This window comes from Porites lutea, chromosome 5 (assembly GCF_958299795.1).
Source record: "Porites lutea chromosome 5, jaPorLute2.1, whole genome shotgun sequence".
In the NCBI taxonomy this organism is placed as follows: domain Eukaryota; kingdom Metazoa; phylum Cnidaria; class Anthozoa; order Scleractinia; family Poritidae; genus Porites; species Porites lutea.
The window spans coordinates 32,305,689-32,331,222 of NC_133205.1; the positions used below are offsets into that span (position 1 = coordinate 32,305,689).

At 41.0% G+C, this 25,534-nt stretch overlaps 2 protein-coding genes across 2 annotated transcripts; one reads left to right on the forward strand and one right to left on the reverse strand.

Moving 5' to 3' along the window:
• Nucleotides 1–860: 860 nt before the first annotated feature.
• Nucleotides 861–19,738, reverse strand: LOC140937505 (uncharacterized). Its single transcript, XM_073387065.1, has 11 exons — nucleotides 18,919–19,738; nucleotides 16,506–16,760; nucleotides 14,133–14,213; nucleotides 12,437–12,724; nucleotides 12,088–12,354; nucleotides 11,806–12,000; nucleotides 9,515–10,435; nucleotides 7,805–8,104; nucleotides 6,477–6,794; nucleotides 5,725–6,036; nucleotides 861–2,595 (listed from the first exon to the last, which is right to left on the reverse strand). Exons 1-11 carry the CDS (start codon nucleotides 19,730–19,732, stop codon nucleotides 2,504–2,506), a joined length of 3,843 nt encoding a protein of 1,280 aa, XP_073243166.1. The 5' UTR covers nucleotides 19,733–19,738; the 3' UTR covers nucleotides 861–2,503.
• Nucleotides 19,739–20,007: 269 nt separating this feature from the next.
• Nucleotides 20,008–23,799, forward strand: LOC140938246 (uncharacterized). Its single transcript, XM_073387753.1, has 3 exons — nucleotides 20,008–20,824; nucleotides 21,269–22,790; nucleotides 22,854–23,799. Exons 1-3 carry the CDS (start codon nucleotides 20,008–20,010, stop codon nucleotides 23,797–23,799), a joined length of 3,285 nt encoding a protein of 1,094 aa, XP_073243854.1.
• Nucleotides 23,800–25,534: the final 1,735 nt, after the last annotated feature.

Consider the following 25,534-nt stretch of genomic DNA (forward strand, 5'->3'; position numbering starts at 1 on the left):
AGGGGAAACAAAAACTACTTCGAGTTAGCGGGAGGTTCGAATTATCGAGGGTTCGAGTTACCGAGGGTAAAATTACAGTAAATGTCTGAAGGAAATCCAAGGGAAATCGATTTTGGTTCGAGTTAGCGCGAGGTTCGAGTTATCGGGAGTCAACTGTAGCTTCTCAAGTGGTCAGGGGCACCCAACGGGACATTTTAAGAAAAAGACCTAAAAATAACAGCAAAGCATGAATAAAGCTTTGTGAATCCATTTTAAGCATTTTGGGAGATTGCTAGGAAAAATTTATCTGTTCCTCACTCCCAGGAAGACTAATGGAAGAGTTCCCAGCCAGCAAGGTGCACCTACAACTTGCAACGTGACTTACTGGGACGTTTCACAGCAGACGTATGTCCACATAGTACTGGCCAGTTTGGGGTGTGGTAATAGGGCCACATTGAGACCTTCAGTACAGAGCGGGGTGGGGGGGGGGGGGGGGGTGGGGTTGAGTACCAAAATGGGAAATGGGTTTGGCCTAAGGGCGAAATTCACCCCTTCAGTAGGGGGGGGGGAGGGGTTTAGGACAAATAACCCACAACTCTTCTCGACATCAAATCCCCTTAGACACCCTGAATTGTCTTTTTCCCAGCAACACTTTCATTCCAAGCACATTTTCTTTTTTCCACAGCCCAGCCAGCAAAAGTTTGCCTGAAGAACGGATATTTTTAGTAACAGATCCATTGGGTGCCCCTAAGTGGTGTAGGTTACGTTATGACACCTGTACTACTCATAATGTGGACAGCATTCCAAAGTTTTACACTGCGAGACAATAATAATAATAAATTCCGTCATTTACCCTCGGCAGTATTTAGTCTCGCTTGGTTTAGAGGCGAGACTCAGAAAATGCAAGCTTTTCTTTTTTTTTAATCGTGTGTGGACCCCAAAAAGGGGGATCATAAATCATATACTAGACAAATATATCGTTACTGTAAGGTCTTGGCGTATGAACAGTTTCCATAGGACGATTACGTAAATCGTCCAATTTACTTCCTTTTTTTTCAGTTTCAAGCTCATCAAGAATTTAAATTTAAACATGACAACCTTACCGTTTAAAGTTGAACGGATCTAACTTAATAGCTTCAACTAACTATTTACTCGGTTTTAAATAGTAGTTTCATTAATATAACTTGCCAACTTTTGACTCGTGGTAACCGCTCACGTTGATTGTTTCCATTCATTTATTCCAATCTTATTCCTAACCAATAAAAAGTCACACTACCGTTATTGACCACCGAAACGCTTACCCGTAACTTAAATTCTATATATATTGTAGGATCATCGAAACAAAAATGATGTAAAATGACTTACCAAAATTTCAACAATGAAACAAATCTAACTGCTCAGTAAACGGGAGAGGAAAAGCAATGTTTGCGCGTCTAGTTTGAACATGAAACAAGGATTTGGACGAGTGAAGTTTCAAACATCCAGTTAGATTTCTATTCATATGGCTTTAGATAAAATGGTAAAGTGTGACCAGTCAAGTGAAACCTCTTCAGAGGTACTTTCACACGGTACTTATCGTTTAGTATTTAGTTCTAACTTTTGAGACTGAATGAAATGCAATGGTTTAACCATTCCAATGAAAACATTTCCAAAAGATTATGGATAACTCTAAAGCCTCTTGTTTGCCCTTATTACCTTTGTTACCAGTTATGATTTTATAGTCTTTTAAAACGACTTAATTGATACTATTAAAAATTAAAACTGGCCTTTTAAGCCAACCTAAATAACTATGCACGAGTTTTACTCCTAAATACATTAAATGTATTAAGCTTTATGTTGGGCATACGTTAAACTATTTCCGCCTTATAAAATTTTGTTTCAAAATGTAATAGGAGCTTGGGCTAAATGTTCGTCCATCACATACTCCGAGTGAGTAAACAAGTGAACTACCACTCTATACATACAGCGACAATTTCTCGACCCAATTTGAGGAATTTATATATTTTTTCTTTTTTTTTTCCAAATCTTTCCGTCTTTTTTTCTGTTTATATGTACCTTCAAAATAACTCCTTGTATGCATCCTAATTTTCAGACTGTAGATACTGCCATCCACTGGTATTGTTTAATAGTACAAGGATAAATGCTGATAAAAAAAAACATCTTTCACAACAGGCGGATACTGCCTTTATCAGCCTTCTAAAAAACTGATGTCCTTTGATATTTTTCAGCCAGTAGCAGGTTTATGTTTGGTCAATTTAGTGAGCCCGCGTTCTACTGCACAGCCCAGTATTGTATATTCAGGCCAAATGTACTTCAAACCGTTCTTCGAAATGGGATAAACATCTCACTAACCTCGTTTGTCGGTCCGTACTGTTAGTAACAGAACCTCTGTTTTGCTTTAACTAAAAAAAAAACGCAAAACTCAATCTGTATTGACAGTACGAACCTCAAACTCATGCTGTGAAACATATCCAGTTTGTTGCAACAGAAAATCCACAGTACCAATGTACTGGCTTTCCAATAGCTAAAGCCCATCCGCGTGGCCTTTCCCTTGCCCTCTGGTCTTCTTACACCTTTTGCAGTCGCACAATGTTAACAGATGTGCAATGCATCCATCTAGACACAAAGAAGAAAAAAAACATTGAAATTTAAGTCTTGGAACATGATATTCAGTAATTCACACATACAGGTAGGAAAAACAACCTTTAAATTCTTAACTGCAAAGAATGTAAATCGAGTACAAAGATGAGAGATATGTCCAGGATCGATCTTGTTAGCAAAAATATTTTTTCATCGCAATTTTTGCCGAAAAATGATTCACAATAAAATTTTGTGAGACACTCACTTGCAAATATTGCAAAAATAGCAAGAATAACAAATTTAACAAAATTCTAGACTTAGGGCCTATTTAGATTGAGGTGGGGGACCCCAGGTAGGTGAGGTAACCCGCCTGTCCATATAATCTCTCATTTTAATTTGATCACGTTTACATGATAGGTGGGATGACCGACCAGATGTTACCTCATCTGTCTGGGGTCCTCCACCGCCACGTAAACAGGCCCTTTGAAAGAGAAAGGCTAAGAAGGGCCCCGAGAAGTCCGCAAATTTCGCAAAAATCGCAAAAGTAACAAGAAGTTTTCGTGCTATATAAAAAGACTGAGTAACAAATATGGCAAAAATAGCAAGAATAACAAATGTCGCAGGCGACCCGAACTTGGCTCAAAGAACGAGGCAAATTCATGAAATTCTTCTCTTCACACGGCCTATTTTGGTAATGGGAGAACGCGTACTTGAAGCGTCGCTAATTACATAACAAAGCAAAAAGAATGGTAATTTTGGCAATTTCCGTTAAATTAATGTTGTTGATGATTCAAGAGTAATAGGACGAAGCACACATATTATCAAGAATTTTATCAATTGTTATTTAAAATAAATGGATTGGCACAAACATAACAATACAATGGTAGCGATTGTTGTTAATTACACCTTAAAAAGGAAGAATTACTTAATCAATTGAACAATTTCAGTGCTCGACTTTCAGAAAAAAATCTTGGGGCCAACTGGCCCCCAAGTTTTCATTTTTGGTCGCCAGAACAAGTATTCTAGTCGCCAAAAATTATATTTAAGAACTAATGGGATAAAATAGACTTAACATCTTTAACTTAGCCTTAACAGAAAAGAATGGTTTAGACTTCCTTTGAACTTTCTTTCGAATGGTTTTCGCTGACGCTCGATTACCAGTCGGTGTTCTGTAAAATGAATCCGCACTCAAGCGTAAATCTCCTCAAACAGGTATTCAAGCTTAAGGTTCAGGAAATGGAATACAAATTAAAAAAACAATATTTAGGGATCACAAAAAAACTTATTTGGGTTAAGAAAGAACAAAATCTGCAAAATTTGTTTTGCGTCCTATGTATTTGCATGTTCAGAACTGAACATCGGTGAAACTTCATCTATTGCGCGGTTGCCAAACACGTGCTCAAAAGTCTCCAGAAAGACCAGAAAGAGGAAACGTTGCTAATGTTTTCGGGCAAAGAAGTTGATTTCGCGAGAAGTCTATTAGACAAACAGCATGACTTCAACTTTACTTCATTAGAAGTCAATAAAATACGGCAGAGCTTTTATTTGCGTCGTCAAGCTCAACAGAAATTTGCGTAAAGTTGTTTACAAGAATTGCGAAGCTCGAGAAGTAAGCGCCGTTCGCTCTCGATTAGCTTCGATCAGCTTGAGCTTTTATCAGACTAATCTGCTATCGAGTCCGCAATCGAGATACATGTTCGACATAAAGAAATTGTTTTAAATATCGATGCGCTAAAAGTCATTCCCGGAGAAACACGGGACGATCTTTTGAGAATTGCGATCGATTTGTCCGAAAGTCGATAAGTCTTCCGTCGAATTCATTCATTTCACAATCCTCGTTCAAGTAAACGTAGATTAGAGTGTTGGAAGAAATCGTTAAAGCCTTTAGACAAATCGTTAAAACGTTTAGACCAACCGTTAAAGCGTTTGGGCAAAACGTTAGAGCGTTAGAAAAACCGTTAGCTATCCGTTGGTTGTGTAAAGGATAACAAATTATGATTAGTGTACGTTTATCCAAAGAAGAAAATCACCTATCTTGGGGGCCAGGTTGGCGACCAGGCGTGAAAATTTAGTCGCCACTGAGTAAAAGCTGGTCGCATTGGCGACCCCACGGGTCGCAACGTCGAGCCCTGAATTTAGGTTGTTGTTGTGGTTGCAATAAAAATTCTTGTTACTCTTGCGTTTTTGCGAAATTTGCTGACTTCTCGAAGCCCTTCTTGGCCTTTTCTTTTTCTAAGTCTAGAATTTTTTTAATTTGTTATTCTTGCTATTCTTTCGATATTTGTTACTCGGTCTTTTTACATAGCAAGAAAAATTATTGTTCCATTTGCGATCTTTGAGAAATTTGCGGACTTCTCGGGGCTCTTCTTGGCCTTTTCTCTTTCTTAGTCTAGAATTTTGTTAAATTTGTTATTCTTACTACTTTTGCGATATTTGCAAGTGAGTGTCTCACAAAATTTTCTTGTGAATCATTTTTTTCGCCAAAATTGCGAAAACAATTTGCTAGCAAGATCGATCCTGGACATATCGAAAATGGCACAAAGAACCTGAAGTGATTGTCTCCCAAAGTTTTCTTGTGAATCATTTTTTTGAAAAATTCTTGTTACTTCTGCGATCTTTGCGAAATATGCGGACTTCTCGGGGCCCTTTCTCGCTTTTTCTCTTTCAAAGTCTAGAATTTTGTTAAATTTGTTATTCTTGTTATTCTTGCGATATTTGCAAGTGAGTTTCTCACAAAATCTTCTTGTGAATTGCTTAAATTGCCAAACAATTTGCTAGCAAGATCGATCCTGGGCATATCGAGAATTGCACAGAGAACCCGAAGAGAGTGAAAAGAAAGGAAAATAGAAGAAAACGTTTACTTTGTGCACATATGCGCAAAAATACAAGCTGTGCCATGCACTGGAGAGGAAACCAGGAATAGTTCTTCTTTTTAATTTAAAACCTTGAATAGCTTTGCATCCTTTTGTCGAGGTGGTCTCTAGTTAACAAAACGGCTTAAGAAGCTAGATCAAATGGCATTTTTTGCAAGAATTAAAGGACCAGGAGCCCTGAAAGGACTCATTGGTTTCACCGTAACACATACCATTCATGTAAATCATTACTAATGGCACGACTTTTGTACATTCAAAACACTATTATTTTTCAGTAGTTGCTTTCAATCACCTTCAAGATAGACGTCAAGCACATCAAGGGCATCATCCCTGTCAATCAAATGTATGGCAAAAATTAGTTCCTCTAATGTCGAGTCAGGATATAATCCGCCAAGATGCTGAATTAGGGCTTCTGTAGGGGAGACGTTTTCTTCTTGTGACGGTGAAAGGTCATCCAGAGCCTCCTGTTCAAAGTTAAATAGTCCTCCAAGGTGCCTCCAGTTCTTCACTCTGTTTGTACGTTGCTTCTGGTTCAAGAGTTCACAAACGTTCTCCATCACGTCCAATTCTTCCATCAAGTTTTTCAGCAAGTAATCTTCTGTAACTATAACAGAAACACTTTATATTGTGTTCTCCTAGCAGCAATATTAAAATTAATTCATAAATTTACATATTAATTCGTAAAGTTTTCACTCTGTTGTTGAAGTTTTTGTACAGCTGTGCTTGATCGGGTATCAGCATCATCAGTGACCTGCATTAAATATGCAATTCTGACCGAGCGTAAGGTCAAGATAGCTGGGTATTGGCTAAGTTTTCCATCATTCAAAACTTATTTGGACAAGCTCCATCTTGACCAAACAAGCTTGGTCCATAAAGGATTTATTACATGTCAAAAAGACAAAATCTTTTCCTTTGGGACGACACGGTACAGCACGAGCGGGCACACTTGAGTAGTCAAACACTATACAGGATTCCCTCAGACAGCGTAGCCAATCAGAACACGGAATACATCCCTGTTGGGTTAAATTCAAATGTTATTATTACCTTCAGTACATTCCCTGATGGCAGTTATCACATCTCGTCTTTTTATTGTCTTTAAATGAGTTATCAATGTCCCAACAGTTGTTCGAGGAAAGTGGATTTTTACAAGTTTAAACAGCGTTTCCGCTGCGGGATACTCAGTATTGCAAGTCTCAAAGGTTTTAAAGTCTGCCCGTGGTATTTTCAGTGATGAAGCCAGATGTGACCATTTTTTTAGACCGATCTTCTGCATGTCCATTAAGAAGGCTATCTCTCCAATGATGTCTGGATCAGTGTCAAACAAACTGCACACAGGGGTACCATTATCTACCGTGTCGTAAGCTGAAAACACACAAATAACGGGTCATCCTCGGTGTAAAAACCTGTGAAGTTTTTCTTTGTTTTCTAGCTATTATTTCCCTTGGCTCTCTCAGTGGCTTCTTTGTATTAATTGTTTTACATCACTCGCGAGTTTCACAGGTTTTTACACCAAGTATGAGCCTAAATAACTGCCAGAGTCAAATGAGTTCAAACAGAACGCGACAGTAGAGAAGAGAACTGATGACGTCACAAGAACTAAATTTGTAAAATTATGGCATAGGTTGCCAGGTAAAAAAAAAAAGAAAACAATATGAAAAATGTCCACTTGCTAAAAATGAGTCTGTTTGTGCAAATTGGTGGAGAGATGAAATTGTCAAATCTGATTGGCTATCAACTGCCCTGATTTCAGCCTTAATTGGATAGTTTAATAGGACAGTACGCGTCATGCCTAAGTAATTGGACAGTACGCGCCATCACGCGCGCCCTTAAATGGTTTTTTTTTTCACTTCTAGCAAAACAAAATTTCGAATTTCTTGTGTTTTGATTTTAAAAATAGCCTCTTATGTTACAAATTTTGTTAAAGTTATGATTAATTGGTAACAGAACTTCGTGTCGTCCAATTCGGTCTGTAATCATACACGTGATTAAACAAATCGGACTCCCGCTACGCGGTCGTCCGATTTTGTTAATCACTCGTATGATTACAGACCGAATTGGACTCCACTCAGTCCTGTTACCATTACAAATTCAAATTTTGCGACGTCACACTTCTCTTCTCTATGCTGAAGGTTCCAAATGACGACAGAATCTGAAGATTACAGATTAAAGCATACAAACACTAAAATAGCTTGAGGTATGTGTTGTTACTCTACTTGAAATAGTCAACATAAAATTCTGCATACTTCACTTAAATGCATAGTGCTCGATAAGCAGAAAACATAATGGTCTCCTTATGAGGAACATCGGCATAGCAGCAAGATTTAGTATTTTTGTAATTAATCATCAGTCACCAATCAAGAGACTCTACTCACTTTGTTCATATTCCACAAGAACACGGACGACATCTTCTCTAGCAATTGAATGTAATCCATCTTTGATATCACCAATGGTAATCTCAGGATTTTGGGCCTTCAAGTATTCAAACATAACCTCTGTAGGACTGTGAACCTGGCTGCAGTTAAATTTTTGATACTCTTGTTCTTCAATTCCAAAATGCTCGGCAATGTGCTTCCAGCACTTGCAGGATCCATACTTGTACTCTTTATCAAGACATCTGGAGAGCCCCTCTAAAAGATCCAGGCAACCCAAGATGGTCTTTGCCAGTGGGTCACCTGTAGAATTCCAATAAAAAATGGAGCGCTTAAGCAAAGATGTTTTTGAGCATCGAATGTCAACCGGAAGTGAGGTCTTTTTCATTTTAAAATAAATTGACGCTGCCAAATTAGTTTTTGTATTTCTCAGTATCTTTCTTATTATAGAGACGATTTGTCCAAACATTTGGGCAAAAATACCACTTAAGAATGAAAAAAGACCACTTCCGGTTGACGTGCATCACTCAAAAAAGTTCACTAATATTTGCTGCATCACTGCATTTCTTATTCTCGTAAAGTACACAATTTAAGTTCCTTTGCATTTTAACATTCATTATATAAGAACTTGTTAGGATTTAAAGAGCATAAAGTTGAGCGCAGTCTACAACTGGAATGAAAAACCTGAAATAGTCGCGGCTGCAATTTTTTGGGAAAAGAGACAATGTTGAATATCCGTAAATTATACAATCATGACAACAAATAAACTGACGCTGATCATCTTAAAAGAAATGAAGATTCTGAATCTGATGTACTCAGATTTAGACTTAGTCCACTGAATATGGTCAATATGGAATCAAAGGATTTCTGAGACCACTGAACTTAAAAGAAATATTCATATTTCGACTTGCAAACGACCTACCGACATCAGCCCTTTGTGCTGAGAACATGACCAGTGATTGACTGATTGTTTTAAGGGTCCAAGTTAGGTTTGTCCAATGGTCCAAGTTGGGTTTGTCGCAAAGTAAAATATTGGTGCAAAGCAAAATTCAAGTAACTTCATCCGGATTCTCTCACAGGAATGTAGTCATAGCAAACCAGTCGTGTAATAGTAGAGGGGCCCTTATGAAACCCTAGTGGTAACATCAGTCAGAGTGGCACAACGGAATCTGGGTCATTTTATTCTACATATGTCTACCATTCCTTTTGTGAACTTGAAAACATTCGAAAGGGGTCAGACTGCAAATGAATTTAGTTGACTGGCATCCCTAAAAATCCAAGCCCATCCAGGTAGAGAAGACACTGATCGATAAACACTTAACTATAAGATCAAGGTGAAAAGTTATTTTTTCGGCTGGCGGTCATGTATGCGTGAAGTCTCTGTAAACGACACCAAAGTGAGGGCCCCCTACCTTTTTTGAACTACGTCAATAGGGAATGTCACCCTCCTGGCCGTGCGGCACGTGCAGAATTGTTGTTTTGCTTATAGAACCTATTGCTCTTTCGACGTTCTCATAAGGTCCCTATTGTTCGCTACGTTACGCTCTTCGCTCTCTAGGCCTTCACTCTAATTGGTAGCTGGAATCACTTGGGAAGTATTCGGTGCAAATGGGGGTTTAAACAAAGGAAAATTAATCTTTTCTGCGGGGAGGAAATGTACATTTCATGAGACAACTTAAGGGAAACAAGCTTAGATGAGCAAAATGGCCTTACTTGGCTTGAATTTTCTTTTCTTTTCCATTGGCTTCCGCAGTAATTCACTGTTGAACCTCTTTAGTTCTCTAAATTCTTCCTTTTTTGCAAATGCAGAATCACCAGGACAACTAAAGCTCTTTCCAGCGATCCTGTGGCCCGAAGTTGACACCTGTTGAGATGCCACATTACTTGCTCTCTCAGGTACAGGAGTAGTAACCGATGATGGTTGAGAACTCAATCCACTCGGTGCAGTCGCCCCTGATTGTGTCCTGTCATTCTTCGTAGGTACTTCCACCACTTTTACATCATCATTACCTGCTCTGTCAGTCGTGTCTGATGATGCTTGAATGCTTAATCCATCTGGTTGCGCCCTAGTTGGTCCCTTGTCTTTGTCACTCTTACAAGGCAACTTCACTGATTTTGGATCGTCACTACTTGCTCCTACAATCAGAGCCTGAGAGGGCAATTGTGATTGAACACTTCCACTTGGAGGAAACCTCCTTGACGGAATTGTCTCCTTCTGGTTGGTAAAGGGTAATGATGCCGCTTTAGTTTCAATATTTCTTGCTCCTCCAGACACCACCCCATTGGGGAGGGAAGACGGTTGACCACTTAATCCATCTGGTGGATCAACTAAGCTTGATGGAGTGGTGTCTTTGTGGTTGTGAGATGGAGGTAAGAAGGTGGTTGCTTCTTTCGTCATGGCCTCTTCGCTGATGAATGTGGATGGTCGACTCATTCCATCTGCCGAAACCCTAAGCTGTGCTTTGTCAGAGGGTATCTTTGTCAGTTTTATACCTGTATTGCTTGCTCCTTCACTGATAATCTCCGTCAAGGGCGTCACTGGTTGACAGCCTAACCTATCTGGAGGGATCAGTTCAGAGGATGTATTGTCTACTTCTTTTGCTTCCAATGAATGGTCCTCATTGACTACACATTCTGAGAAAAAAGACGTACAATATCGGCAATGAATCTTAATTAAAACACACTGTCCCTCTCAATAACAGCATTCTTTAACAAAGTTTAGACTCATTATTCATTCTCACAATATACTGTAAGTATTAACCACCCCATTTGTAAAGGCAGCAAAGACCTCTATCAATAATTGAGCCCACATGGTTAGGACAGAATGTAGAAACTGAGGTATCATTGGGCCCTTAGTAAAATAGAGAGGCGAAAATTTTTAAACTTGGCAAAATCAATAACCATGTAAAGGGAAAAATATACACATAGGTTCACTGTGCTTCTTTTTCACCTTGGGTGCCTGTTATCCTGAGTGTTCAACCTCTTTGTTGGTCTGAGTCTTTATCTTTCACTAAAATAGTTCTTAAATTGCTTGACGATCATCAGAGTTTAATACGCAACCTATGAAGTTGCGGAACGAAAGCCTGAAATGATTTAGACTTGGCAGGATTCAAACCCTATCCTTTGCAATGCTGGTGCCGCGTTCTAACCAACTGAGCAAGTAAGCCAACTGGCAGCTGGTCCAATTTGATGACCAGCTCCCAGTTGGCTTGCTAGTTCAATACACCCTTCCACGGTTTTTTCAAATTTTGACATGGACCAGTTAAGGAAAATCCGTCGACACCACTGGAAAGAGCGCATTAAAATTAGTAAAATTGACAAATTTGAAAGTGACACGCCTAAAGCGAGCGAAGATATAGCTTCGCGAAGTTGCGAAAATTTACAGACGTTTTTGTGGGGGGCTTGGGGGGGGGGGGATGCCGACTTTGAGAAGCTATCTCGTCATTAGTTTTCAACAAATGACTTTCGAACTTGACAATCGTACTAATTTAAAGGCGCTCTTTCCAGCAGTGTTGACGGATTTTCCGTAACTTGTCCATGTCAAAAGTTGAAAAAACCCGTGGAAGGGTATATTGCCCAAAGCGCTGCAACTCCAGAGTTGGTCCAGATGCAGAGACGTTGTTATTTACCACAAATAATACAACTTGTATTATCCAAATTTTTTCCAAGTTCTTCCTGTAGCCAATATGAGTCAATAACTCCAATAACAACGGGGGGTCACCACGCTCAAAAGGGTGAATAAATGATCATTTTAGGTGAAGGGACTTCGGCGAACGTCAAGACTAACACCTTTTTATACCTGAAGAATCATGCTCGCTATAAAAAACTTTTAGACTACAAAAGCAGCCGGCAAACAATTGCTGCCTTCCATGTTACAATGTTATGCGCAGTGGCGTATAACATCTCATGTCACAAAGAAACTGTTATTAATGAGACCAGCGGCTATGAAACAATAACATCCGGTGCCTGGTGTTTTTTCGCAAAAAGGAACATTTCATTGTTACCTGTGTCACTTTCTGCTGCTGCAGCCACTTTATAATCACGAGTGTGTTTGATTACACGCGGTAGAGCGGTGTCACCTGGATCGCTTTTGTTAACACCACAACCTGCACTAATGTGATACTCTGCCACTAAATCTGGCTTCACTTGAGGACAAATGCCACCCGAGGCCCCAGCTGGCAATTCTGATCCAGTTTCACCTATGAAAGTACACACAACTCCTTTTTAAACAAATTATTATCTTTTTGAAAGTAATAATCCTTTCTTTTCTCGGTTTAAACCTGTACCTTGTTCTGCAGTCCAAGAGTTTTCTTCTTCTGCTAAGTCTTCTTCAGTCTTAACTTTACTTGGATGTAAATCTGTGTCCTTTTCTGCTGCTGCAGCCACTTTATTATCAAGATTGTGTTTGATTTTTCCTGTTTGAGTGTTGCCACCTGGATTGCTTTTGCCATCACCCCCACTTACACTAATGTGGCTCTCTGCCAGTGAATCTGAATCCACTGGGGGACAAATACCACCTGCAGCCCCCACTGGCAATTCTGGTTCAGTTTCACCTATAAAAGTACACAAAACTCCTTTTTACAACTAATTACCTTTTTTAAAGTAATTATACTTTTTTTCTGTTTAAACCTGTACCTTGCTCACCAGCCTGAGAGCAGTTTCCTTCTTGTGGCAAGCCTTCATTACTACTTCTTTCATTCACATGAACTTCACTTGAATCTGTACCTGTGTCATCTTCAGCTGCTGCAGCCACTTTATCATCAGGAGTGTATTTGATTTCTCTCAGTTGAGCGGTGCCACCTGGATTACTTTTGTAATCACTACCACCACTTGCACTGATGTGATTCCCTGCCGGTATATGTGACTCCACTGGAGTGTAAATACCACCCCCAGCCCCAACTGGAAACTCAGATTCAATTTTACCTATGAAAGTACATACAACTCCATTTTAAATTTATTTAATTATTTATGAGAAAAATTAATCTTAAAAACACTACTCGACATTTTGATGATTAAACATCATTATCAACAGTGAGAAACGTTGTGATGTTCAAAACATTGAAATGTTGAGTAAATGTTTAATAAGCAACTGATCAACTATTGGATCTCTAATTATTGATGACCAAGAAAACACTGATAAGTATACATGCAGGGTTCATACAAAAAAATGCTTGTCATACCCCTCTTCCCTACCCTCTGGAATTCCCATGATTTTACCACTAGGTTTGGGTACCCCCTGGAAAGAATATTTCAATCAAAACGCTTCACTTAATTTCATTTCAACTGATAAATGGTCGCATATGTAAGTAACTGCAGGCATGAAACAATTACTGCAGTTCAGGATAATACAGTGTTTGACACCAACATTAATGTCTGGCCTCTTCATTTTTGCCTTGTCATTTATGCCTACCAAGGATCTGGAAAAGCAATCCTTTCATATTGTGTAGAGGTCTTTCTTTGCTAGTACACTGTGCCACTAATAAAGCCACTGAAAAACATGCAGAGGCTTTATATGTTTAACAATACACAAATGATGTTATCTGTAAAAGAACTAGTTGCCTTCAAACTTTATAACAGTGAGTGATCTTTTTGCCTTGGAACTTGTCTTCCTTAAGCCAGCTCATTGATCCTTCCTTTTGCATGCATACATTAGATTCAGAACTTTAATTACTCCCTTCCTTTTCAAACTTGTTAGAAGAGGCTAATCTTCCCCCAGATCCCCCCAAAAAATACCTTGAGAAGCCACCCCATCCCCCTTGGAAATTGTCTCCTCTTGGACCCCCACTCCCCTCATAATTTCTGTTTCATTTCATGAGGGGGGTGGATAATGGAACTGCACATTTATTTGAAATGTGCTCTAGCAGACTTGACTGTGCCTTCTGTCAACATACTTTTGTCTGGGGTGAGTATTGCTAACAAAACATATTTCTTGTTTATTAAATGCAGTGCTGCTACTTTTTTGTAATATATGTTATGTTTTTTTGGAATTTTATTTTGGCGTATTTGAAATTAATTATTACTATATATTACAGTAACCACAACCCAAAACAAAGGGAAAATAAAAATCTATATTAAACCACAACATACATAAAACATCACTTAACAAAAAAGAAAAAAACAAAAAATACACCATTTAAATGAGATGTCTGAGCATGATGGTCCCAAGTAGGGAGTCTGAGCTGGTAGCATGTAGCTCATGCTGGAACTCATTAAACAACTTTTCCAGGGAATAAAAAAATATTGGACATCAATAAGAAGCTACCTAGAACTTATGAAAATACAGTTTGCATCACACCTTTAAATATAACTATTACTTTAAATGGAGCCATACCTGCATCCTTGGGAGGTAAATAATCTGCCATATGCCTGCAGGAATCAGTGAACCTGTGAGAATTTTCAGTTGGAAAAGGGCCTGAAAAACAACAGTCAGAAGTTATATTTAACAGGGATATATATTTATTGCTTCAAAACAAGGACTATTGACATGTTATTTTAAAACCTGTGTGAAGCAAATGAGACAATAAAATAGGGAAAAATTCTAGTGTATGTGTACCTATATCTTGATTGTGAACTAATTCTAGAGCTTGTTGCTAAACAAATTTACCATGTGAAGCAGATAAATTTCAATTTCATGCAGTCTCTGCTCATGAAATCCATAGGATTATAACGTCTTTTTCATCCAATAAGGCATCTGGCCATGACAATATAACTATGTGAGTGATTAAAGATTTACTTCCTTGCATTTTGCCTGTACTTAAAGACATCGTGAACTGGTTTGAACTATTGTCATCAGTTTTTCCATCCCATTTGAACATTTCTGAGGTCACCCTGGCCCGTTACTTAAGGAAGGAGATCATGAGATTGCAAACAATAACTGCCCAGTATTGCTACTCCCAGTTACATCGAAGGTTTGCAAACGAGTAGCTCTGAATCAATTGACTACGTACATGACCAAGAGATGTCGTGACCGAGCATCAGAGTGGCAACAAGAAGCTGCATTCATGTGAAACGCTCAATGTTATGATGACAGATAAGGCACTTGAGGTGATGGATGCGAAAAAACCTTACACTTGTAGTCCTCCTAGACTTGTCAAAGGCGTTTGACAGTCTAGACCATAGTAGACTTCTGGCAAAAAAAAAGACACTAAGGGTTGGTCGTACCGCTCTGGAATGGTTTGGAAGCTATTTGTCGGACGTCAACAATACATCAGGATCGGTACTGAGGCCTCAAGTCTGGGTGCTATTTCTCATGGTGTACCAAAGGGTTCAATCCTAGGTCCGGCCCTATTTACCATCTACATGAACGACCTTCCCAACATCCTGAAATTTGGTTCTCTGGAATCAGACTTTGACGATTCAAGACTCTATTTGTCATTTTCTGTCAAAGATACTTGCAGTGTGGTCCAGTAAGTTAAATATGATAATTTATCGAAGATTGCTTATTGGTGCTGCTATAATAGTCTTTTGATCAACCATGCAGACAAGACAAAGTTGGTGGTGCTGAGAACCCGACAAATGCTACAGAGACCACCTGCAGACTTTCAAGTCTCTCTACTTGGAAAGGAAGTTACTACAGCCTCCTCTGTACAAGACCTGGGACTTCAAGTAGACCCCACCCTTAGCGTTGATGAACATATTACAAACACTGTCTCATCATGTTTAGGTAGTTTAGGTCAGATAATTAGGGTGAGACAACCTTCTCAGCACCAGGACATTGGGGAATGTTATAAATAATGAGCTGGTATTTAGCAAATTATACTATTGTTCTCCAGTATGGTCTAGCACAACTAAGAAAAATATCTCAAAGCTGCAAAAAATCCAGAATTTTGCTGTAAGAATAATCACTAATACATGTAAATTTGATCATATAACACCGGTTCTTCAGGAGTTATGCTGGCTCCCTGTGAGTTATGATTTGATGTGTATGGACTAGGCATTCTCACGTTTAAGTGTGTGAAAGGGCTAGCACCTTAAGTTACTTGAGTGATTGCTTTGTGACAAAATCTACTATTCATGATCGCAACACAAGAAATAAGGACTATCTTAACATTCCAGCTTATCAACCGGGTGCAGGTCAACAAAATTTTCTATATAGAGCAATATAAAACTCTGGAACTCATTGCCACTTGTGATCACTACTCCAGACCACCTACGTACTTTCAAAAAGAAACTTAGAGAATTCCTTTTTGCATCATTTCTTGTCAGCTAGGAGAGTTACCCATTGATGTTTTTATCTGTTATTATACATTATTTTAACATTTAGATATTTTATTCAGTATTTCAGACTGTAACCTTATGAGTCTATATGCTTATGTACGTTGGGTTTGAAAAACCCTGATTGGGAGATTCAATAAAGTTTTACTTTACTTTACAATGCTGTTGTATGTTTGGTTCTACATTAATGTATCACTTACTGGTAAATGTATGCTGGTGACTGTATAATGATAATCCACTTTAAAAATGAATTATTGTATCTTTAGAAGCCTATTTCTGAAAACACACCTGCTACCCCACGCAAAATCTGCTTGGCATGTGAAATTGTTAGAGGGTAGCAACAACAGGAATTAGTCAAGTAATGAAGGACCAATTATAAAAACAGTCCCCTTCCAGTGTCAGCCCATGTAAGGAACATGTAGACCACACCAGTGAGAATGATGTTTGCATCCACCTCCCCATTATCACACTATCATAATTAAACCTGTACCTTGGCTTTTGTTGTTCTGCACATCTTCCTCTCCATAACTTTCTACATTCTGCTGCTGAAGAGCCATTTCACCTTCGCCTGAATTTTCCGACCCATTTACTGGCGATGGTGACATGAATGAAGGCTGACTTAAATAATCCTCAAGACGGAGTGCTCTTGACCGCAGCCCAGCTAGCTGACATTGATAGGACATATGACTAACACTCCCTGAAGCACACCCCTGTGATTCTTGTCCAGTATGAGTCATTGTCTCACCTAAGAAAAAAAAGCATGATTAACATATGAAATTGAGTAATTTTTAATTTTCAGTGGACAAAAACCAGAATAATTTAATTTTCAAGGGCTGGAGATGTAATTAGTTATCTGTAATAACACCAAAGACAATTTCTTATGAGAGCCCAAGAAAATAAATGTCAAATTTCACAAAATGACACCTTACACATGAAATTTTCAGAATTTTACCTGTGTTTTCACAACTCTTGTGAAATTTGACATTTATTTTCCCAGGCTCCCATGTGAAGTAGTCATTGCTGTTATTACAGATAACTAATTATATCTATAGCCCTTGAAAAATGTAAAAAAAAAAAGCAATTTGTTTAAATTATTCTGGTACAAGGTTTTTGTCCACTGAAAATTGAAATTACTCAATTTCCTGATGGATTCCTTCTTTTCTACTACTACATGAGAAATTTCTGCAATTTGATTGGCTTAGAGGAGTGGTATTTCAGCTTAATTTGAAATACCTGCATGTGAAAATTACAAACCTTTTGCAGGTTGTAGTATAAACAAATAATAGCATGATTTGTACGTGATATTTGTCATAAATGATACCACTTGTGATATTTCAAAATTGTCTCAAATTTCACTCGCCTAACGGCTCGTGAAATTACGTATAACACTTTCGAAATATCACTCGTGGTATTTATGCCAAAAATCACTACAAATCATGCTATTACCTATACAAGTCTCATTATCAAAACTTGAATGTGCATGTTCAAGGCTCAGAATTTTTCTTTTGTACATTCAGCTTTGTAGACACTGCATTATTGACCAAGTGTGAGGTCAAGATGGATGGATATTGGTAGATTTTATTGACCTGGACTTCGTGCTGGTCAAAAAGAATGAGACCAACATACAGCCATTAAACTGAACAAGCTTGGTCATGTAAGGTTCAAGTTTATTAAAAACACTTTTGATACCAGCCATAATTGATCCTTGCCGGCGAAGTAGCCTACAGCTAATCGAGGAGGGAAGGAAAAGTTAAAAAAAGTTACGGTTGAAACATAAAGGATTTATTATATGGCCAAAAAGAGAACTTTTTCTTGCCGGACCAACACGGGAAATCCTGGCCCATCTTTCCCGCTCAGGTATCCAATCAGAATGCAGGATTCATTTCATCTTGCCTACTGACAGATTCAGTTATGGTAAACCCTGTGCCGCGCTAGACTGGATTCTAGTTACAACATGAAACTAGCACGAAACTCAAGAAACCTGTAAATGGTAAACGAATTTCCATGCAGAACATCCCAACCGGGAAAACGGGACTACCTTTTCAGAATTTCCGTTTGTCCCGGGAATTTTCCAGTGAAACGAACCAAAAAAACATTTACCATTGACATCCCAACAGGAATTTCCGGGAATTTGTGGTAAATGGTAAACAACCATAGTGAAGAGATAACCAAAATTTCTTGAATGGGTAGATTACCACATTTTCTTAGGTGCAGGGCTACACTCGCCCACGCATGGAGCACTGCTAATTTACATGTAAGTCAGGATTGCAACCTTCCCGTTTTAGGTCAATATTTCCAGCCCCCTGTTTTCATTTAATTTCTCCCAGTTTGAGAAACTCTTCCATTTCTTTCTTCAACCAGTCTTTTAGCATGCTTCTTTGCTGTTTCTCCATGGTCTCTCAGCCATTTTTACCCTTTTGGCATCCGACCATGAGCCTGTGATAATTTTGGGCACAGTATTTCCTTTGACTGTGATCTCAAAATGCAGGAAATGGCATCTTATAGGCACATATCTTAAATTTTTCCCGGGGGAACATGCCTTCGGAACCCCCTAGAAGCCTGCACCTTTGGTGCTAGTGGGAGCGGTGTATAAGACCTCCCTTTTTTAGTTGACAGGGTTGAAATCTCTTACGAGTTTACATTGAGTTGCAATTTTACGTTTAATTGATACAGATCAGTATAATTTTGAATTAAAAAGTGACAAACGACAAATCGTAGTGTCCATTTTTCATTAATTAATCAATTATAATAGTACTTTTATTGTTACAAAGTTTTTCGGTCTGCACGTAAACTACATGATTCATTTCATTTACCATGGTATTCAAACGAAAGGAAAAAAGAATCATCCGAGCTATGTGGCACAGAGCGTTTAAATAATACTGTATTTATAAGTCAGTAAATACCTGTTTCTTGAAAGTTGCTTCCAAACAACAGTGGCACAGGGTGTTTATTGTAAAAATCCAAAAATCCTGCAAGCTGGCAGTCTTTAGTCGCTATTATTGCCCCTAGTGGTACGTCTCCTTTCGCAAATTCATCTTCTTTACGAAAACGCTTTCTACTAGGGCTGGTACTAACATTTACGTTGCCGAACTGTGAGTCATCGCCAGCAGCAAAGACGTGGTCGCAGGGAAAAAGATCGTAGATTCGCGTGGAGAACGCGACAGGCCTTTCTTGTTCTGTTGTTTCCGCAACCGTTTCTCTGCTAAAAACCAGGCACTGAAGTTGATCCCATAACATTGACGATTCGCTTTCTTCCGAGAAGTTGTATACCTCCAAGCATCTGGAACGCAAAAAGCTGCTTCCTTTCTGATTTGTGAGAGCGACGTAGGTAACGCCATTTAGATCGTAGACGTCCTTTTCGAAAGAACTACACAACTCACTCAAATCTCTGCGTTCGAGCACTTTGCCATCCTCCATTGACAGAAATTCGGCGACAACTTTAACGGAAATCTTCTTTCTATCTTTTCTTGGCTTCTTGATCGCCATAAGATGATCTTTTGTGAGAACTGCTCGTTTATTTGCAACTAGGAAGAACTTTGAATTTATACTTCTAGTAGGCTTTCTAAGCGGGCGAAGAAACTCAACACTTTCAAACTTCGCCAGGCAGCCAAGACCGAGAAAATCTCTTCTTAGCAATTTTTTTCCCTGGCGTGTCTCGTCAACAAGGCAGCAGATCGCCAGTTCGGCTTGTCCGGACCAGCCCTTAGCTGCCGCCATGTCGAAGATCACGTAAAAAAGGAAGAAGCATTATGGGGGTGTTTATTTTAAGAACCCTGTCTGGATACAAAGATTTCCGGGAAATTCCCGCCAGATTTATTTTTAGAAAGTTTATATTCTTAGGAATAACTTAATTAGACCCAGGCCCTCGCGGCTCGTCAGCTGTTTTCTTCACGGCGCTAGTTGTCATTTTATATCCTTGTCAGTTCGCTCGTTCGCTGTAACATCAATTTCAGCATTTCGCTCCAGTTTCTTCAGTCTTTTAGCCTCTTATTATGTCTCAAGCCGCCGGAAAACGTCGCACTCGAGTACCTGTGCTGCCTGCAGGGTTCGTTTACGATTTGCCTTCCCTCGCAAGACCGCAAAACAGCGCTACGAATGGCACTCCATCGCTCGACCAATCTCCTTCGCACGAGGTTCACACAACGCCTCGTGTTGAGACCACAGCTCCGGTTTCTTCTACTTCTGCGCCTGGCAATTCCCCCTCCTTACATTTGCTGAATCTACAGATTGAAAAGCAACAGCTGGAGCTTCGCCTCCTTGAGCTCGAAGCTCAATCAAGAGCTCGGGAATTGGTTTCATCCAGCCCGGCCGCCAAGACGCCTCGAAACATTCCTTCTTTGGAGACCGTTCGTGGAGGAGTTAACTCCGGTAAGTCCCAAGGTCAACTCGACCACAATACACGCATCGTTAACCCCCAAGAATGGCCTCATCTTCACGTTCCTTTCGGTCTGTCCCGGAAGAAGTTTAAGGATTTATCGACGGCAGAATTCGTGTATGGCTATCTCGATATCTTGTCTGCTCAGCCTTCCCCTCAGCAAGCGCTCATGTCGCACCACCTCATGTCTTTAATGCGTTTGGCGTCCAAATACGACTGGGAAGCAGTGCTGTCCTTTCATGCTGCCGTGTTGGATCGCATCGAGTCGGGCCTCGCAAGCTGGGGCGACGATTTCAGCGAAATCGAGCGCTTCAACATCACAGAATCCAATCGCTTGCAATCCAAACCGGCTACTTCGCCCGCCTTTCACGCGGCTGGCTTTCGGAACAACAATGGCCGAGCTCGTACCTATTGCCGCGAATGGAACCGCACCGGTACGTGCAGTAACCCTTCGCACCAGGAAGGCGTCGAACACATTTGTGCATATTGCAAGCTCAAAGACCACACCATTGGCTCTTGCCCGACTCGCCCTCCGCCGCCCACCACAGCCGATTGACTATCTTCTCCAGCTCCCACATCTCTCCCGTCGAACAGCACGTTTTCGCCCGCTGTTTCTTCGCCTGCTCCCGCCTCAACAGCCTTATCGTCGCCTTCTTCGCAGCCCAACTTTGTTCCCGCTCCCTCTACCGCATTTTCTGGCCAACTTTTACTCTCTCGTGAACACTCGCACGCCGCAATTATTCGTCACATTCTTTGCTCCAAGTCTCCGCTCCCGAACGCTTTTGGCACTCGAAATCCTGTTCCGTCGAAGCTGAACATTCCTGTTTGGAAATCATACCTCGAACATTACTCTGATTCTGTTGTTGCCGATTTCTTAGCCTTTGGATGGCCTATTAACTGTCACTCCGTCGTTTCTGTTTCATCTCAGCCCCCGAACCATGCTTCAGCCACCAATTTTCCGGATGTTATTGACGCCTTCTTATCTACCGAGATCGAACATTCTGCTACTGCTGGGCCATTCACGTGCAATCCTTTCCCAGCCCCCCTCCGCACGTCTCCCCTGCTAACTGTCCCCAAGGATGGCACCCAAAGGCGCGTCGTACTGGACCTCAGTTTTCCTCTTGGCTCCTCTGTTAATGACGGAATTCCCAAAGACTCTTACCTCGATCAGCCTTTCCATCTTTCACTGCCTCGTTCCGCCGATTTTGTTGACCTTATTCTCTCCAAGGGCGCTGGGTGTTACCTTTACAAGAAAGATTTGAAACGCGCTTACAGACAGATTCCAGTGGATCCTAGAGACTACATCTTTCTTGCCTATCACTGGTGCGACTCCTTTTATTTTGACGTTGTCCTCCCATTTGGTCTTCGTTCTGCAACCCTTGCCTGTCAGCGGACTACCAACGCGATTGCTCACATCTTTCACTCCTTCTTTGGCCATGACTGTATCAATTACATCGATGACTTCGGCGGGGCCGAATCCACCTTCGAAGACGCTTCACTTGCCTTCTCTGACCTGGAGCGTCTGTTCACTGATTTAGGCCTTCAGTCGTCCCCGTCCAAGGACTGTCCACCTTCCACGAGAATGGTTTTTCTCGGCCTCACTTACGACACCGTCACACTGACCATCGCAGTGCCTCCCGATAAACTTCAAGACACCGCCGATCTCATACGTGTTTGGCTAGCCGCTCCACGGTCCACTAAGTCCGACCTTCAGTCTCTCATCGGCAAGCTTTCCTACCTTTGTGCTTGTATCAGCCCTGGACGGATTTTCATGCAGCGTCTGCTTAACGAACTCCGCCAGCTTCCCACAAAACGCGCACGTTTCGTCCCCAGTTCAGACATGCTGTCCGACTTACGTTGGTGGGACAAATTCCTCTCTGTCTACAATGGTGTTTCACTTTTGCGTTCTTCCCCTTGGCCAGTAAGCGATCATTTCTTCTGCACTGATGCTTGCCTTACCGGTATTGGCGGTTTCTTTTGTGGCCGTTTCTTCCACTCCTCGTTCCCGACCTGTTTTGATCCAGCCTCTCTTTCCATTGCTTCGCTCGAAATGTTGGCCGTCACCGTCAGCATCAAGCTGTGGTCTGAGGATTTGCGCGGTCTACGCATCTTGGTTCGCACTGACAACCTCAACACTGAGCTGGCTATCAACACTGGCCGTTCCCGTGTGCCTTTTATTCAGTCGTGCCTACGCGACTTATGGTTCTACGCCTCCCTTCACGATTTTGAGCTGCAAGCACTCCATATTCCCGGTTACGCCAACATCATTGCTGATGCTCTCAGTCGTTGGGACAGTCATCCTGAGTTTCGAGTCACCTTCTACGAGGCCGCTTCTCTTCACTATGACACCCTCACAGAGTACACTTGTCATTCAGACCTATTCCATTTTGACTGTCAATGGTAATCACCTCTCTATTTGGTTGCAGGTTTTCACCTTGATGACCTTCACTCCTGCGTCACCAGGATTCAAGCCTTCGCTCTGTCTGATTCTACCAAGCGAAATTATCATTCCGTCTGGAACACTTACTTAAAATTCTGCCAATTTTACTCCATCACTCCCTTTCCAGCCTCCTCATCGACCATCGCTGCGTTTATCACCCTGCTTGGCTTCTCCGTTAAGTCACATCGCACAGTCAACAACTACTTGAGTGCCCTACGGCGTTTACACGTGTTTTGCCATTTCGAGACTTCAGCCTTCGATGACATCCATGTCAAGCTTACCCAAAAAGGTTTGGAGAAGTCTATGGTTCACCTTCCTCATCGGAAAGCACCTCTGACCCCAGCCATCTTGCTACAATTTTACCACCATCTTAATGTTCGCGACTCCGCCCATCTAGCTGTGTGGTGTGCCCTGCTTGTCGGCTTCTTCTCTTTCTTCAGAACTGCCAACCTCGTCCCGCAGTCCTTTGACAAGTTCTCCTCTCATCATACATTGTCCAGGGGCAGCATCACTTTTGCCACCTCAGGTGCTCTCCTCACAGTCACCCGGACAAAAACACGGCAGGCCGGCGATACAGCACTCGTGGTACCAGTTCCTCGTATTCCTGGATCTCCCCTTTGTCCCACCGCTGCCCTGCGATTGTTACTCGACTCGGTTTCAGCCCCGGCTGGCTTCCCGCTCTTCACATACACCACCGCTTCTCATCACCTCGACTGTATCACAGCCTCTTCTTTAAACGCTAGTATCAAGTATTTGGCGTCTTTGGTTTCTCTCAATCCTCAGGATTTCTCTGGTCACAGCCTGCGTCGTGGAGGTGCCACCTTCGCCTTCCAGTGCGGGATCCCCTCCGAGCTCATCAAAGTCCAGGGCGATTGGAGATCCGACGCCTACATGCTTTATTTGACTCTGCCTTTGGCAGACAGACTTGTGCTGTCTCATGTTATTTCTCAGCACATTCAGCTGTTATAGTTTAGTCTACTTTTAGTAGCCTGCATAGTTATTGACACTGCCTCTTTGGCGAACAGGCTCGTTTTGTCCTCAGCACGTTAAGTTGTTACGGTTCAGACATCGTTTTGCCAGTTCCCCACATTTATTTCTTTGTTTTGGCACAGATTTCATTGTTATGGTTTTTTTTCATAATTCGCTTTGCTTATGTCTTTCTCCTTTTATTCTTATCGTGCCACGTTATCTATTTTCTCTCCCCTCTGCTTCCCCTCTGACTTCGCCCCCCTCTGTGAATCCTTTGGGCCTCTTTCTTGGTTTGGGGTCTCCTCTCGAGGCCTCGGGTCCTCTCGCTCGTTCAATAAAGATGCCCAAACGGATTCACTGGTGGTTGATGTCTCCGGGTGAGTGGGAGGGAGACCAGGGGATAATTGTTTATATTCTTAGGAATAACTTAATTAGACCCAGGCCCTCGCGGCTCGTCAGCTGTTTTCTTCACGGCGCTAGTTGTCATTTTATATCCTTGTCAGTTCGCTCGTTCGCTGTAACATCAATTTCAGCACCCTCCCTCCCTCCCTGGGGTCTCCTCTCGAGGCCTCGGGTCCTCTCGCTCGTTCAATAAAGATGCCCAAACGGATTCACTGGTGGTTGATGTCTCCGGGTGAGTGGGAGGGAGACCAGGGGATAATTGAAAGATCATCAGCCCAGTCTCTCACAGGAACCCCAGTTGTTCGATGGCCGATTAGCGCATAACCCCGGTTTCTCTTTCTTGTGTTCAAAAGCATTTTCTCGGATAATTTCCTCTGTTATATTTAGAGCTTTCAATCATCAACTTGTAGACAAAAAAAATTAAAACTGAAATTCTCTTTAAGCTTTCAACTCGCGCTAACCCTGGGTTATCTTAACCTGACTCTAACCCGGCTTCGAACAACTCTGCTCCAGGCCAGTTCGCGCTATCCAAATGAGCTTCATGCGATCGAGAAACTACACTAATGCAAGAGCCATAATAGGTTATGGCTCTTGGCTAATGCTCATATTTAACAATTATTCCCCGAACCCGAATGGGCTCTGAGTCAATAGCCCATGAGGCCTATGGGCTATTGACTCAGAGGCCATGATCTTTACACGATAGGTGGGGTGACCCGTCGCATGTTACTTCACCTATCTGGGGTCTGTCTGGGGTCCCCCACCTCCAGGTTAACAGGCCCTTAGACCTATAGCTGTTGTTGCTGTTGCTGTTTTTTTTGCCGTTCTCAATGCCGTCACCGTTTAGCATAAGGCCCGGATATATGTATTGTCCGCATTAATTTGGAAAAATTAGCATAACGTCAAAACAGTGAATATTGTAACGCAGATTTTTGACTGGTTCGTAGGATAGGTTTCTCTTGAAATTTCAAGGTGTTGCAGTGAATCAATCTTAATGAAAGTTACAGACATTTTTATATACATTATGAACATTATGTGAAGAGATTTAAAAAAAAATTCGCTCGAGTCGTTTTGGAGATATACAAGAAAGCGCTAAAAGTCCAAATTCTTAATGAAGTTGCACTTATACAGGTGGTGAGAAAACGGGTTAGATTTCAAGATCGCATGAACGAAAGTGCACCAAAATTTCCTAGCATCAAAATATGATATTAAGCGTCATTCTTACGCTACTTAAGAATAATTTGAGTCATTTATAACGTTTTCATTAAATAATCTATCACCGCTATTGAAAATTTAAGGTTTGAAATATATTTTCGGTTTAGTCGAATTCAAACAT